Here is a 14814-nt window from a genome sequence, read left to right as displayed (position 1 = left end):
TACTAAACTTAATAATAAAGCTTTAAAATCTGTTACTTACTGGTGTGTTTATTGTCTCTGGATCCTCAAAGAACCAATTGGCTGGCACTTGACATTGGCCAACACTTGGCAATACAGATATTGATTAAAAACTCTATTTATTATTCCACATTCCTGGGCATAAATCTCAGAAAGGGGCTTTCAAATACCAACAAGCAATCATAAAACTGAAGAAATAAATAAATCCCACCTCCCTTCAGATCTTTTCTCCAGAGAAGTTAGCAGTCATGAAGCAAAGGGAAAGATCACATTTCCGTGGTGCTTTTCATTGATCATTTTCTTTTTCTTGAAAATTACCCATCAGCTGCCAAATCTCCTACAATGTGGGTCCTTTAATTAAGCTCATAAGTCTCTATATCTAGCTACATATCTGTTCTCTTGCTAAACACAGTCTCAGGGAACCAGTAAGTGAGCACAAATCCAAACTCCACTTTTGTAGTAAAGCCCAGTTACTTACAATATAATAAACTATAAAAATATAATAAATCCAACCATATACCTCTGCCTGAATGTATCTGAAACTATTTCAGCTTCAGGCTGACTCTGAATGGACTTGGAAATTAAGTAGGATTGGGCCTGACTGGTATAGAGGCTGGAACCTTCTAAGAATTCCAGGTCTATAAATTACATTATTAAGGTAAAACAAACAAAAAATCCTGAAAAAAGGCAGTGCCAAACTCCTCCTACACTGCTACAAAGAACTATATGAAGTTATTAGAAGTTGAACTCCTTTTAAAGATGTTGCCTTTTTATTTATGAAGAACTCTAGAAGGACCACACGTACTACAGGGATTTTCATGTCCACTTATAGCTCAGATTTACTAGATTATACTATATGACAGTGCTCCCCAAACCTGCATAAATTACCCAAAATTGAATAAAAATGGTTTTTTTTTTTGGGTAATAACAGCACAAACCTATATGTTTTTCTATATTGTTAGTGCTTTACCTACATTGGGTAGAAAGAACTTTTTGATTAACAGTTTTGGGTAATAAAGAAAAAGTTTGTGGAGCACTGATATATAGAATATAACATTCTACATTAAAAGACAGTAGTGTATTGCATTACACTAGGCATGACTTACATATACCACTGAAATAGTGCACATCAGGGTAACAGATCTATAAACTAAGTATCTCAAGCACTTCTAGATTTTCACACAGGGTATCAATTTTCTACAGAAAGGCATACCAACAGTCAACTTTTAGGGTAACCAGATAAACTTCAACATGTAAGCAATATACATTACGATGACGCCTGGAGTCCTTGTGTGCGAGATGGCCGTCTATATAAATTAGATAGATTGATGATAGATAGATAGATAGATAGATAGATAGATAGATAGATAGACAGACAGACAGACAAACCTTTTACCTTTCAATTGGTATTCTGCCACCTTAGCAAATACCAAACCCATTTAACAATCTAATTTATCTGTAATTTTTACATTCGCTTTCAATAATAACATAAATTATTATGATTTAATTTAAATTTGAGATTGTATTATATAGAAAGCCATGGCCATTGGTTTTACATTGGTTTGTACATAATAATATAGTTTCCTCATTTGCATTTATGTATAGGAAAATATGCTCCTGAGTCCTTTTTCTGCCACATTCTCATGGCACTGCCTTTATTTTGTTGTTCATCTATAATTGAGCAAGTACTATACTATCTTCAGCTGTTCTAAGTTGAGGGGTATTTTTCTCCCTTAGGCTAATTGTGATCATTGTCAGCTTCAAGATATGAAAAATCTGAGGGGTTGTAGCCAGCGGTACAGTCAGATCATCATCAATCCAACACTGGTAATTTTATCCTGATGTGAGCATGTCCTCCTCCCTTCTGAATCTTAGGCACTATCCTTCATGGGCTATTTTGCAGAATCAAAAACTCTAGCTAATTCACACTGGCAGAAGCTGGGACAAGTAACGGGAGCTCACCCCGTTACCCAGCACTAGGGATTCAAACCACTGAACTGCTGACCTTTCGATCGACAAGCTCAGTGTCTTAGCCACTGAGCCACCACATCCCGAACAGAGTAGAGCATACTATATTGGATATCTCTCCCATTTGCTCTGGGTGTGTTTTCTTGATCTTTCAAAATCCCGGACCTCCGTACCTTCCGCCAGGCCCTGAAGACTTTTTTATTTCAGCAAGCCGGGCTGGGTTAAAAATTTTTAATTGGGTGAATTTTATGGGTAAGGGGTTTTAAATTGGAGAAGCCTAAGATAATTTAATTTTGTTTTAATGTATTTTAATATTTGTATTGTGTGTTTTTAATTCTGGCTGTTCACCGCCCCGAGTCCTTCGGGAGAGGGGGCGGTATAAAAAGTTAATAAATAAATAAATAAATAAATAAATAAATAAATAAATAAATAAATAAATAAATAAAAACATTTGGCAATAATTTAGAACTAAATGAGAAGCAACATTATCAAATTTCTTGGCTACACCACCTGAGTTAAGAATTCCAAAATTATTTCACATCCCTTCAGTGATCATAACTAAAGTGGAAAATGTGTTAGTGTAAGTAATGTAAACACATACAGATTAGGACAAAAATCCTAGCTTGCCTAGATTATTAATATAAAAATTAAAAAATGAGGTAAGACATGTATAGAATCAGAGAGCATTCCAAAGTGGGCTGTATCTGTCACTCAAGCTAATGTTAATATACATGTAGTCCTTGACTTATGACCACAATAGAGCCCCAAATTTCTATTGCTAAGCAAGATAGTTGTGACATGAGCTTTGCTTTTACCTTTCTTGTCACAGTTGTTAAGTGAATCACTGCAGTTGTTAAATTAGTAACATAATTGTTAAATGAATCTGGCCTCCCCATTCACTTAGCTTGTCAGAAGGTGATCACACGACCCTGGGAAACTGCAATCATCATAAATACAAGCCAGTTGCCAAGCGCCCAAAACTTGATCAAGTGACCATGGGGATGTTGCAACAGACTTTAAGTGTGAAAAATGGTTATAAGACACTTTTTCTAGTGCTGCAAAGAGTCACTAAACCAATGGTCATAAGTCGGGGATTACCTGCATAGCTTGTGTAATACTGTATCCAGTTCTGCTCACCGTGATACAATAAAGATGTTGAGACCCTGGAAAGTGTGCACAGAAGAATAAAAAAAGATAAAGTGTCTGGAGGCTAAATTATACAATGAATAGTTGGGGGAGTTTGGCATATCTAGCCTATTGAAGCCAAGGGTTGGGGGGGAATATGATAGCTGTCTTCCAGTGCTTGAGGGGCTGTCAGGAAGAAGAGGGAATTGACTTATTCTATAGGGCACCAGAGGGCAGGACAAGAAGTAATGAGTGGAACCTGTGAAAAAGAGATCCAACCTAGAAGTAAGGAGAAATTTTCTGATAGTGAGAGGAATTAATCAGTGGAATAGATTGCCTCCTAGAGTTGCGGATGCTTTTTCTCTACATATTTTCAAGAATAGATCAGACAACCATTTAACTGATAAGGCTTGTGCCTTCAGCTGGTGTTTGAACTAGAAGACTCCGAGGTCACTTCCAGCCCACTGATTCTATGAAGGTCCAACTTAAGTTTAAAAAAGAAAGCCAGCCAGTTTCCAAAATATGTTCCTGAACGGACGTGTATATCCACTTCAAATGAACCAGCCGGCTATTTGGGTTTGCCAGTTAGAGATGCCGCAAAGTAAGAGCCGGGAGCGGACCGCGAGCGCTTTGCGCCTATACACCTTCCTGGGTACGAAGGCCTGCGGGCGTCGTACCCAGGCCTCGCCCCGTAATACCACGAGCCGGGCCTGCCTAGGCTAAACGCCCGCCCAACCCACTACCGAAGGCGGGAGAAGGTCGCCTCACCGTTTCCATCCTTCGCAAAGGAAGAGCAGAACAACGCCAGGGGAAAAAGGGAAATGACCGCAAGTAGAGAACTCCGGTTAATCATCCTCTCAAGGAAGAAAACGTTCGCCGTCCGCAGCGGAGGAGGCTGGAAGGAGCCGGCGGGGCGGTTGAACCAGGCCTAGGGAAGTGGTTCGTGCGCCCTCCCGCAGCAGCTTCTTGGAACTCGGCCTTCGCCGACACGTGAAATGTCCGAGTTGTGGACCGAGGGAAGAGAAAGGGAGAGAGGTTTTAATCCGCTTCCCTGCGGTTATTTACCAGTTGCCAGGATGCGATTCTAATCCCCGTGAAGTAATCGATTTATACGCCGTTTATCTTCCTGTATCTTTTTAACACGCATGAAATTGGTGAAATAGGACTTATTGAATGGAATGGACAAAGAAACAGACGACGAAGGAGACCGAGTGATAGGGGTCCATGATAGACTTTTAATCTTTGCCTGTCTGAAGCCCATTAGCTGCCATTAAGCATAAGCAACTCTGAGTCACACTAGTGGTCTGCTTCATGTAAGAGGATTTCTATATTATGAAGGAAAAGGAAGCATGACAGATAGCTTTATGCATATATAAGAAAGGTAAACAAATAAATGTATTTATAGCCTAGACTTATAGTTGGTCTTTAATTCAGGAACTTGAGGCATACAGTAGTCCTCCCTCTTCCCATTTTCCTAGGAGGCAAGCTGTTTCATTGAATAATTGTTCTTCATGTCAGGAAATTTCTCCTTCCAGATTGGATCCCTCTTTAACGAATGTCCACCTTTCTTCTTCCCCTGCCCTCAGATGCTTTGGAGAGTAAGTTGACTCCCTCCTCCCTGTGACTACCTTTCAAATTTAGGAAGACAGCTATCATGTCATCACTAATGCTTCCTTTCATTAGGCTAGATTTACCTAGTTCCCATAAACATTCATCATACAGTTTAGCATCTCATCTTTGTTGCTCTTCTCTGCACTCGTTCTAGTGTCTCAACATCTTTTTTGTATCATGGTAACCAAAACTGGATTCCTAGTGCAATATAAAGAAGTGCTATCACTTCTTGTGATCTTGATGCTGCCCTTCTGTTGATGCAGCCCGGGATTGCATTTGCTTTTTTGGCAGCTGCAGCACACTGCTGGCTCAAAGTTAAGTGATCATTCACTAGGACCCCAAGATATTTCTTGTAGTTATTGTTGTTGAGCCAGGTACCACCTATCCTATAGCTGTGCATTTAGTTTTACCTACCTAGGTGCAGAATCTTGCTTTTCTCACCACGGAATTGCATCTCATTGGCTAGGACCCAATGCTTGAGTCTGTCAAGATCCTTCTGAATCATGAGTCTATCTTCCAAGGTGTTGCCAGTTCTTCTCCCTTCCCCTCCAGCTTGGTGTTATCTGCAAATTTTATGAATTCCCCTTCTATCCCTCATCTAGATCATTTATGAAGATGCTGAAGAACATTGGACTCAAGACAGAATTTAAGTACCCTACTGCATGCTTCCCTCCATGTAGATGTAATTCCATTAAGGACCATACACTGAATGCGTTTGGTCAGCCAACTGCAAATCCATTTGGTAGTGGTACTGTCTATCCCACATTGTTCTATCTTACCAAGACGAAGATTGTGGTTTATTTTGCCAAATGCCTTATTGAAGTCCAAGTAAACTATATTCATAACATTTCTCTGATCCACTAATTTAGTCACTTTATTATGTTATCTATGTGTCTCTGTTTTTACTTCTAAGGTGTAATTAATTGAAAGAGAATGGCTGTTCTATATGTTTTTCTGCAATTTCACACATTTGTAACATAATGTTTATTTTTGAAATGCTATAAACAGTATGGAAATGTTAGGAACATGTGTAAGACAGGACTTTGAATTCATTAAGCGATTATAGAGTCTTTAAATAAATAAATAAATTTAATAGTGTGATCGTTTTTATATATTTTATAGCGCCTAAGCGATTCATAACAGTGGTACTTATATTTAAAATGTAGATTAAGTAAATGTTAAGTTCTAAGTATGTGTGCATGTAGCAGATTAGAATACCAAGATTAGAATACTAAGTTTATTATATTGAACTACCACTTAAATCAATTAGTTCCATTACTGAGAATTTTCTGAAAAATCTTATGTTTGCAATGAAAAGAAAAAAACTTAATCAGCTGTTACCCTATTTCAATAAAATTTGAATTTTATGCAATATGGAACGTTATCCATCCAGCAGTTCCCAAAATTAAGGCAAGCTGAAGGCTTACAATATTTGTTTTGTTAGATAAATATGAATGTATCCATTTTTTGTAACTTGCAGCACGCACATAGAGTCCTGGAAATTTTGGTCTGCCACAGCCAACACCAGAACTGGTGATTCCTATTAAATAATATTTGTTTGTATCTGGGAAATAGCACACCAGAGGACCACCACTGTCTCCCTACAATGTAAAAAATAAAGATAAGACAAGTTAAGTGTTGCTTTATTGCTATTTTGAAGATTTAGCATATAATCCTATTTGTCTGAGTTATACTTGCCATGACATAACAAATGAAAATATTGATCATTTGGAAATCTGAATATCCTGAAGGGGAAATATTTGCTTTTGTTGGACCACAAGATTTAAAATTAAATTATTTTAATATACATACATTGATACCTTGATTGGGTAAATTGCAGATTATTTATCCATAAAATGCATTTCATTTATAAAATCAAGGCAGAATACATAGCAGTCTCTCCTATTTTTCACACAACAGCCTTCTGAAGTAGATTTTACAAATACTGGCCCAATGAGCTTCCATGGCTGAGGGCAATCTGGAACTTGGGTCTCACTAGTGTCAGTCCAACATCTTAGTGACTACACTACATCAAAATTGCACTATAAACTCAGCATGTTAAGGGCTTATCTACCATCAAGCATTTTTGTACCCAGATATTGAGAATCACTCTGTATTTCCAAGTGATCTATTCTGAAAAGAGGTAAAGTAATCTGAATCAGAAAAAAATACCATGTTTTCCCAAATATAAGACCCTGTCTTATATTTTTTTGAACCCTGAAATAAGCGCTTGGCCTTATTGCCATGCGCTCAAAAGCCTGATTGGGCTTATTATCAGGGGATGTCTTATTTTGGGGGAAACGGTATCTGCTATTATTTATTAATTTTCTATGCCACCCATCTCCCCTATAAAGTGACTGGGTGGTTTACAAATTATAAAACAAAGTAATTAAAATAATACAACATTAAAACCACATATTAAGATTTTAAAAACTATACTGAAACCAGAATTAGAAGATGGACAGGACGCCCTACTGCTATGCCATAGCCACTGCTAAAACCTTCACTGAAAGACTGTGAAAAAAATGATGATTTATTTTTCTTTATATTCATGTTCATATGCATAAATTAAAAATATATCTCACAAATTTCTATAAGAAATTTAGTTTTCCTGTAACATCTTTTTGCTTTCAGGAATTATTATTTTTAATGCGTAGTGGACTGGTTTTTCTCTTTGTGGGCATTAACAGTCACTTTTGTAACTATCTAATGATTTTAGAAAAAGCAAACTATCCTTTGAATTTTACTATAAAAATTCATATAACCATTTTATGACGTAGACTGTCATCAACTATTTTTTTCCTTCCCAAACTGATCGTAATCCTATTATTTTGGCATACTTCTGTGCTTCTACTTTTTAAAAATCAAGCAAAAGTGGTAGAAGATAGTTTCACAATATTTTTATAATGAAATAATTAACAATTTACCTGGCAACTATCAACATGTCCACTTTCAGAGCCAGCACAAACCATTTTCAGGGATACTGTGCCTCCATACCAATCATAGCTATTACAGATTTGCAATGGAATAATGTCAACCTGAGCTTCTTGTAATATATGTTGACCTTTACCTTTAATGAAAGCATAAAATAAAGCTTGAAGTATGTTTGTGTAATGTAGGGATAGGGTAGGGAATCTGGTAGGGAAAACTAATGGAAGTTGAAGGTTTTGGGACTATAAGTCAAATTTCCTGCCCTGTATACTTCATACTGTATCTACAGTCATTGACAATTTTTGCAAATTTTATATAACAAATCGATATTATTTGTTTGACTGCTATATTGTCAATCTATTCATTTTCATCTTTACATTACTGCAACTCTGAGTGACAGTTTTAAGGTCAAATATAACTATGGAGAATTTTAAAATTTGTGTTATCTGTGCAGTAAACTATCATCTCACAAAGCATTACACCATCATGCTAAGCCATAAAAAATTTGAGTATTTTTTTTGTTTTATGTCAGAATATTGCATTTGGAATGAGTTTGCTTTGAATTTTCATTGATCATTTAGTGGTATTTCCATCAATCCTGGGTACTGTAGGTAATGTCTAACAGTAATGGACTAGCCTGCATCCTATGCTATTGGCAATATACCAGTGGCATGCCTAAGAGTAACATTGTGATGATGAAAAAATGCTGGGAATCATAGTGCTTGAGAAATTGTAAATTCTGGCCCTCCAGATGTTATAGTACTGATTCTCAGCATCTCTTACCATTACCAAGGCAGTGAAAGCTGTCACTTAGCAACATATAGGAGCCCATAGGTTTTACACCTTTAAAATTTGTCCATTTGTTGAAATAAACTACTGTTCTGTTCTGTCCTGTCCAAGTTTTGTCAATAATGCATGCAAGAACAAGAGAAGAAAATTCCACTAACCATTGCATCCAGACAAAATTGGATTTATTTGATAATAACATCACTTCTATAATGTTTCTGAAAAGGATTACTTTTAAAACATCAATATCCAGAAAAAAAAGAAAATTTTAAAAATGAATACATTGTGTTATTTATGCATACATACCAGTATCTAGAAAGTTTGGTAAAAAGGTGATTAAAAAGGTACTATCACTATGGCTGGTAACTTTTTAGTGAGTACATTTACTATTAGCCGTGATTTAATTTAATTTGTGAATAAGATTGCAGTTTAAAATCATTAAAATCTTGATCTTAATATTAAAGTAATAAGAATAGATTTACCTTCTTCCTTTGTGCTTCCCCACCCACTTATATAACATGGATTCTTAGAGTTATCATTCAGAAAGTGAGCAGAGTCAGGTAAGCAGATAGGCTGGACATAGTCATTGTACTTCACAAATTGCAATAGTCTGAACAAGGCAACATCATTTTCAAAAGTTCCAAATTCATAACCAGAGTGGATAATGATATCTTTGATATCATATTCTTTAGAAAAAGGCCAATGTATGTAAAGATGATGCAAACCAACTACAGCCTTCCACTTGTTTAGTTTCCTAGGGGGAAAAAATCAAAGGTCCATAAGAGTCAATAGACACTATAGAATTATTACATCAGAGATACTGATAACAGAGTCAAAATAATTCAGTAATTTCACTTCAAGAATGTTCACATTGGAATTCTGAAATCAAAGCCATTCTTTGTGAAAAGCAATCTTCTTATCTGTGTCATTAAAATAAAGGCAATTGTCTTGGAAATTCTGTTCAAAATTAAGCAAGGGATTCCTAAACTGGAAGTCAGCATAGAGGGAGGACTAATGCAAATAACTACAGAAATAATTTTCGCTGCTAATAATAAGTTTCAGAATTAATACTCATTAAAGTATGTTATTGGCAGTACTTAAGCTTAAGGAAAGTTACTTCTATAGAATTTTAATATCAGTATTGAGCAAGAAGCACAAAGTACTAAATCCAGCTTCTTTTTCTTGAAGCTAGATGCTTTGCCCTATCCTATTTTTTTCCACCTTGACTTCTTCCATTCTTCAATCAAATTGTTGGGATTTTGGCTCTCTTGCTGCCAGTCCTTGATCCTGTACTTATTTTGATTATTTTGCCACCACTGTCATTCTTGTCCCTAATTGCTTTGGTCTTTCTAGGTTCTTATATATTTTTCCCTACTTTCCTATCTCTTGGCTCTTCTTTCCTCATATCTACTTTTATCACTGCTCTTCAGTCTTCCACGTCTGGACACTGATTTCCAAAAATGCAAAGAGGGACATATACTGGCCCCTGAGGATGCAAAAGCTGCACACAGTCTATATTTCTTCCACTTACATTTCCTGAAGATAGCTTATTTTGTGATCTGTAGGATTTGTTCTGAACTGAAAATGGCAGATGAGTGCAACCTGTGAAATCTTACAGGGCAATTAATAGTACCAGTCCCTATCCTGATTTGAAGTTCCAAAGATAATGGATTCATAAACAGCTGAAATTTACCATAATTCCCCCTCATCTCAAACCTAGATGTTGAATGCTTTCAGGCTTGGAAAAGACATACAACTCAACAATAAAATGTATTTTAGCTGCAACAAGAAAGCCTGGACAATGTCTCTTTCTGGAATTTACAAAGTTAGCTGATAAAAGCTTTGAAGATTTCTCTTGAATGCCAGAGATCGATGCAAAACAGTAAGCAACTGGACTTGATTAATAAACTTATATTATTAATTGCAATTATCCTGGCATTTGTACTATGTATTTTTTTGGTACTTGACCTACAAACACTGAAGCCTAAAAATAAATGCTTTTTAAGGGTTTTTTTTTACACTTATTAAGCTCAATCTGTAGGTAAAGGTATCAGAATATCTCCTGCCCTTATAAGCAAAAGATATGTGGAAAAGGAAATAGTATAGGAAGGAGATTCATAAATAAATAACTGACAGCACTCTCAGAGTTAAACCAGCCCTTTTCTTTAGGTACTTCCCACGAGCATAATGCTGCACACTCTGTAATGTAATTATATGTATCACACAATTTGATCTCTTTATGTAATACATAAACAAGTTTCTCCTTCTCTTTTCATTTTTCCTCTCACTTTATTTCCATCCAGCTTGGCTATTCTTCCCCTTACAGATTCCATATTGGGCCTGCAAAAGTCCAGACTACCATATGGCAGCTTCCACTTAGTGGTTATCATGTCTTGCAGAGGAGAAATGGTAGCCCTTCCTATCCTTGCCTAAAGAAACATCTCATTTTCTTTTTTGCCATTTCATATGGAAGGACAGAGGGAAATGTGTGTCTGTCTGTCTATGCGTGTCTGGGGGGAGGGTTATTTGTGCAGGGAGAGAATGGTTGGTATAGTTAGATAGAATTTTTAAAGTCAGAAGAAATTACTTATTTTACAGGAATTAATTAAAATGTTTTGTTGCCCTGGTTCCTATTTTTCCTCTTTCACACCTATACACACACACACACACACACACACACACACACACACACACGTACACATATGTACCAATTAATGGGAAGAGGAAGTCTCCTGTTTTCATTTCCTTTTCCCAAAATATTCCTTCTTTCTTTGGAGGATGAATTCCTCAATCAGTCTGTTGCCACATAATCTTGTAAATCCAGGTTTCAAAGTGTGTCTGTGAATATATATACATATCTTCACCAGAGCCGTGGTGGCATAGTGCTTAGAATACAGTATTACAGGCTAACCCTGCCGACTGCCAGCAGTTTGATCTTGATTGGCTCAAGGATGACTCAGCCTTCCATCCTTCCGAGGTCAGTAAAATGAGGACCCAAATTGTTGGGGGCAACATGCTGACTCTGTAAATCACTTAGAGAGGGCTGCAAAGCACCTCTATAGTGGTCTATTGCTATTTCTATATACACATGCACCAGAAATGGACAGAAAACCATTTAGAACTGAAAGATACATACGGATATTCTTGAATGCAATGTGCTGCAGTCAGCACTGAGTTGTTACTGATTAAAACTCCTGCACATATATGACGATATGCTCTGTCACTGTAATGAATTTGAAGACTGACTTGCCATGGCCATGCCCCAGGTTCAGCATCATGTCCACCTACAATCCGGGAGGCCATTGTGAACTCATCTACCGCAGGCCTTGTTCCACATTCTAGAAATCAAAATAGTTTAATGGTAAGAAATGAAAGAGTAAAACAAAACCAATGTTCAACAATATATTAAAACTAGCTCCTGAGAACTAGAAATTACAGGTAGTCCTCGACTTAAAACCACAATTGAGCCCAAAATTTCTGTTCTTAAGCGAAACATTTGTTGGATGAATTTTGCCTCACTGTATGACCTATCTTGCTGTTGGTTGTTAAGTGAATCACTGCAGTTCTTAAGTTAGTAATACAGTTGTTAAGTGAATCTGGTTTTCCCATTGACTTTACTTGTCAAAAGGTTGCAAAAGATGATCACATGACCCTGGGACACAGCAAGTCATAACTATGAGTCAGTTGCCAAGTGTCTGAATTTTGATCACATGACCATGGGGATACTGCAATGGTCGTAAGTGAAAAACAGTCAAAGTCACTTTTTCAGTGCCGTTGTCAGTTTGAACAGTCACTAAATGAACTGCTGTAAGTCAAGGATCACCTGTATTAGAAATTGATGGGGGGGAAATTACCACTTTTCTTGTTCATAGGATAGCAATATAAACATTAATTTGTCCCAAAGGTGCTTTTTCTAAAAGGCAACTGGACTTTCTTACTTGATTTTTTTCCCCCAAGGAAGCCCAGTTGATTTTTGGAAAAAGCACCTTTGGGACAACCATGACCTGGATGATTGAGACTCTCCGGAGACATACAGTATTGTATCTTAACTTTGAACAATCTTTTAAAAATTGTATTGTGAATGCTTTATTGTTCAAGTAATTCTGTGAGTATAATATATGATGGGGCTATTGTATATTCAACAATACGCCAGTTAAAAAAATATTTTGACCTTTGAAGCTCCCAAACACCCTCCCACCCTAGTTCCAAGTTCTCAATTGAAAGTTGGAGGAGAGATGGTCTGCAGTATGCTCCCATGGAGTTTCCTGCAGTCACTGCTCAACACCTGTACACCTCTACTTAACAACTTCCCATTTGGCATGTCTACTACCGTAGCTGACTGGTTAAACAAAGCAGAATCTCAGTTTTACCTGCCTCTGATTTGACTTGGAAAGATAAATGGGCAGAATACTTGTCATTTTCACTCACTTTAAATAAATAAATAAATAAATAAATAAATAAATAGAAATTCACCAATTCATTATCTTAGGGCAGTGATTCACCAATCCTTGCTCAGCACTTCTTTTATGCCCTAACCATTGGTTGTTTGTGTGGTTAGGAGCCAACGAGCCAGCGTTTCTGCTTGTTGAAGATGTAGACATTGCCAAACAGTGGAGACCTGGTTCACAAACCACAGTGGACTCATTCACACCACCACATTCTACTTCTTGGATGCAGATACCTTGGATTTGGCAATACAGGGTGCAATTAGGCAGAGGATAGGCAGCTCCCTATATCCTCCAAGAGAAGTGCTGTCATTGAGTCGAATGAAAGCGCAGCAGTGAAAGTGCAGAATTGGGCTCCTGTCAACCCAAGTTGGAAACACTTTCAAAGTGGAGCAGGAAAACCCAGTTCCAGGCTATTATCTCCACCTTCCCCGGATAGGAGCCAAGTTCAGGTTAGGCAATTAGCTCCTCAGCAACTCTTCCCTTCTCTTCTGGGCAAGGTGAAACAATGGCTTAACAATGAAGTAAGGTAACCTTGTGTCTATGTATGGTGAACCTAACCCTGAACGTCCTTGCACCACCACCACCACCCGGGATCAGCATGAATTAGGGCTGCAGGGAGCAGCTTTCCTAATAACAGCGGTGCTTTCTGCCATCCGGTCTTTTGAGAGCAAGCTCAGTCAAAGGCCATTGCCTTACGGAGTAACGAGCAGGTTAAGTTAAATGACATGAAATTCAGAATAGAGCTGGAAGGGACCTTGGAGGTCTTCTAGTCCAACCCCCTGCTCAAGCAAGGCAGCCTCGCTCTCACCGTCTGTGAGGGAGGCGGGGGGCAGGAGCTCCAGCAGCAGAAACAGCGGCCACAAAGAAAGAATGGACGAACAAAAGCTCCGGATCATCTTCGATCCAGGAAGCAAATGGCGGCCGGCCTCCTGGATGGCTTCTTTTGCGGTTGTCCGTCTCGGGTGCAGCGCGGCTCGAGGGCCGAGTTTCACCTGGCGCGAGCGCTTCGCGGTTTCAGCACGTTCTTTCCTTTCCTTTCCTCTTCTCTCTCTCTCTCTCTCTCTCTCTCTCTTTCTTTCTATCATCGGGGTTTGCTCACCTTACCTCCCTTGGACACACACTGTTTCGATTTTAGATTTAAATTGTAATGTCTAAAATGTATCAGTTTTAGATTTTTTTAAAAAAAACCCAATATCTCATTTCAAGATATGTATGCTTTGTTGTTACCCATAGTATATTTAAAACGGTCTGGAGAGTCAATAAAATAACTGACTTTAATGATGCCAAAAATCCTCAGACTCGATTCTAAAGCAACCATCAGTAATGATGCAAATGAAGAAAAGTGGCAGATGCCAGAGTTTATTACGCTCGGAATCTTGGAACATGCGGAAGGGGATCGATGCGATAATTGCAGTTCAAAACGTTGGGAGGAAAGCAAGTTCTCTACCCAGGCGGGGCAATTCCCCGTCCTTGCAACTAAGGATTATTTTCTTCAAGTTCTGTTGGAGAGAAACCCACTTGTACTCGTTAGCAGTTAACTAGCTATTGGCACAAGCAATTGGAAATGCCTTAAGGTTGTTATATCATAATTCGATTTTCTATACATTCAGAAAACTCAGTAGCCGTCCCTTCCCCTATTTGCTATTATAAATGGACAGAAAGCATCATTGGTGGGTTTGGCAAAGAAGGATTCTAAGGTTATGTTTATTTTAATCTGAGTCTAGCCAGGTGAAAACAAGTTTCTAAATGTAATTTACAATTTGTTCTGCAAAAGTAAACAGAACAGAGTGTACTAGGAATTTAAACAATCTGATCTTTTCCAAACACCTTTAAATAGGGAAAAAAGTCAAACATCAGTGAAAGCAAACAGAGATTACCTTGATTCTATATAACTTTTACAAAGAATCAACCTAAAACTATCATCAAA

The 14814-nt window shown here is 37.7% G+C and overlaps 1 protein-coding gene across 1 annotated transcript; it reads right to left on the bottom strand.

Moving 5' to 3' along the window:
- Nucleotides 1-5984: 5984 nt before the first annotated feature.
- LOC139310647 (transmembrane protease serine 12-like) lies at nt 5985-13783 on the bottom strand. Its single transcript, XM_070934844.1, has 5 exons — nt 13696-13783; nt 11576-11777; nt 8922-9193; nt 7650-7792; nt 5985-6323 (listed from the first exon to the last, which is right to left on the bottom strand). Exons 1-5 carry the CDS (start codon nt 13781-13783, stop codon nt 6087-6089), a joined length of 942 nt encoding a protein of 313 aa, XP_070790945.1. The 3' UTR covers nt 5985-6086.
- Nucleotides 13784-14814: the final 1031 nt, after the last annotated feature.

The sequence above is a fragment of the Pituophis catenifer genome, unplaced genomic scaffold (assembly GCF_029215685.1).
Source record: "Pituophis catenifer annectens isolate HBS135680 unplaced genomic scaffold, rPitCat1.0.hap2 SCAF_2, whole genome shotgun sequence".
Taxonomy (NCBI): domain Eukaryota; kingdom Metazoa; phylum Chordata; class Lepidosauria; order Squamata; family Colubridae; genus Pituophis; species Pituophis catenifer.
This window is presented reverse-complemented; position numbering and strand designations above follow the sequence as displayed.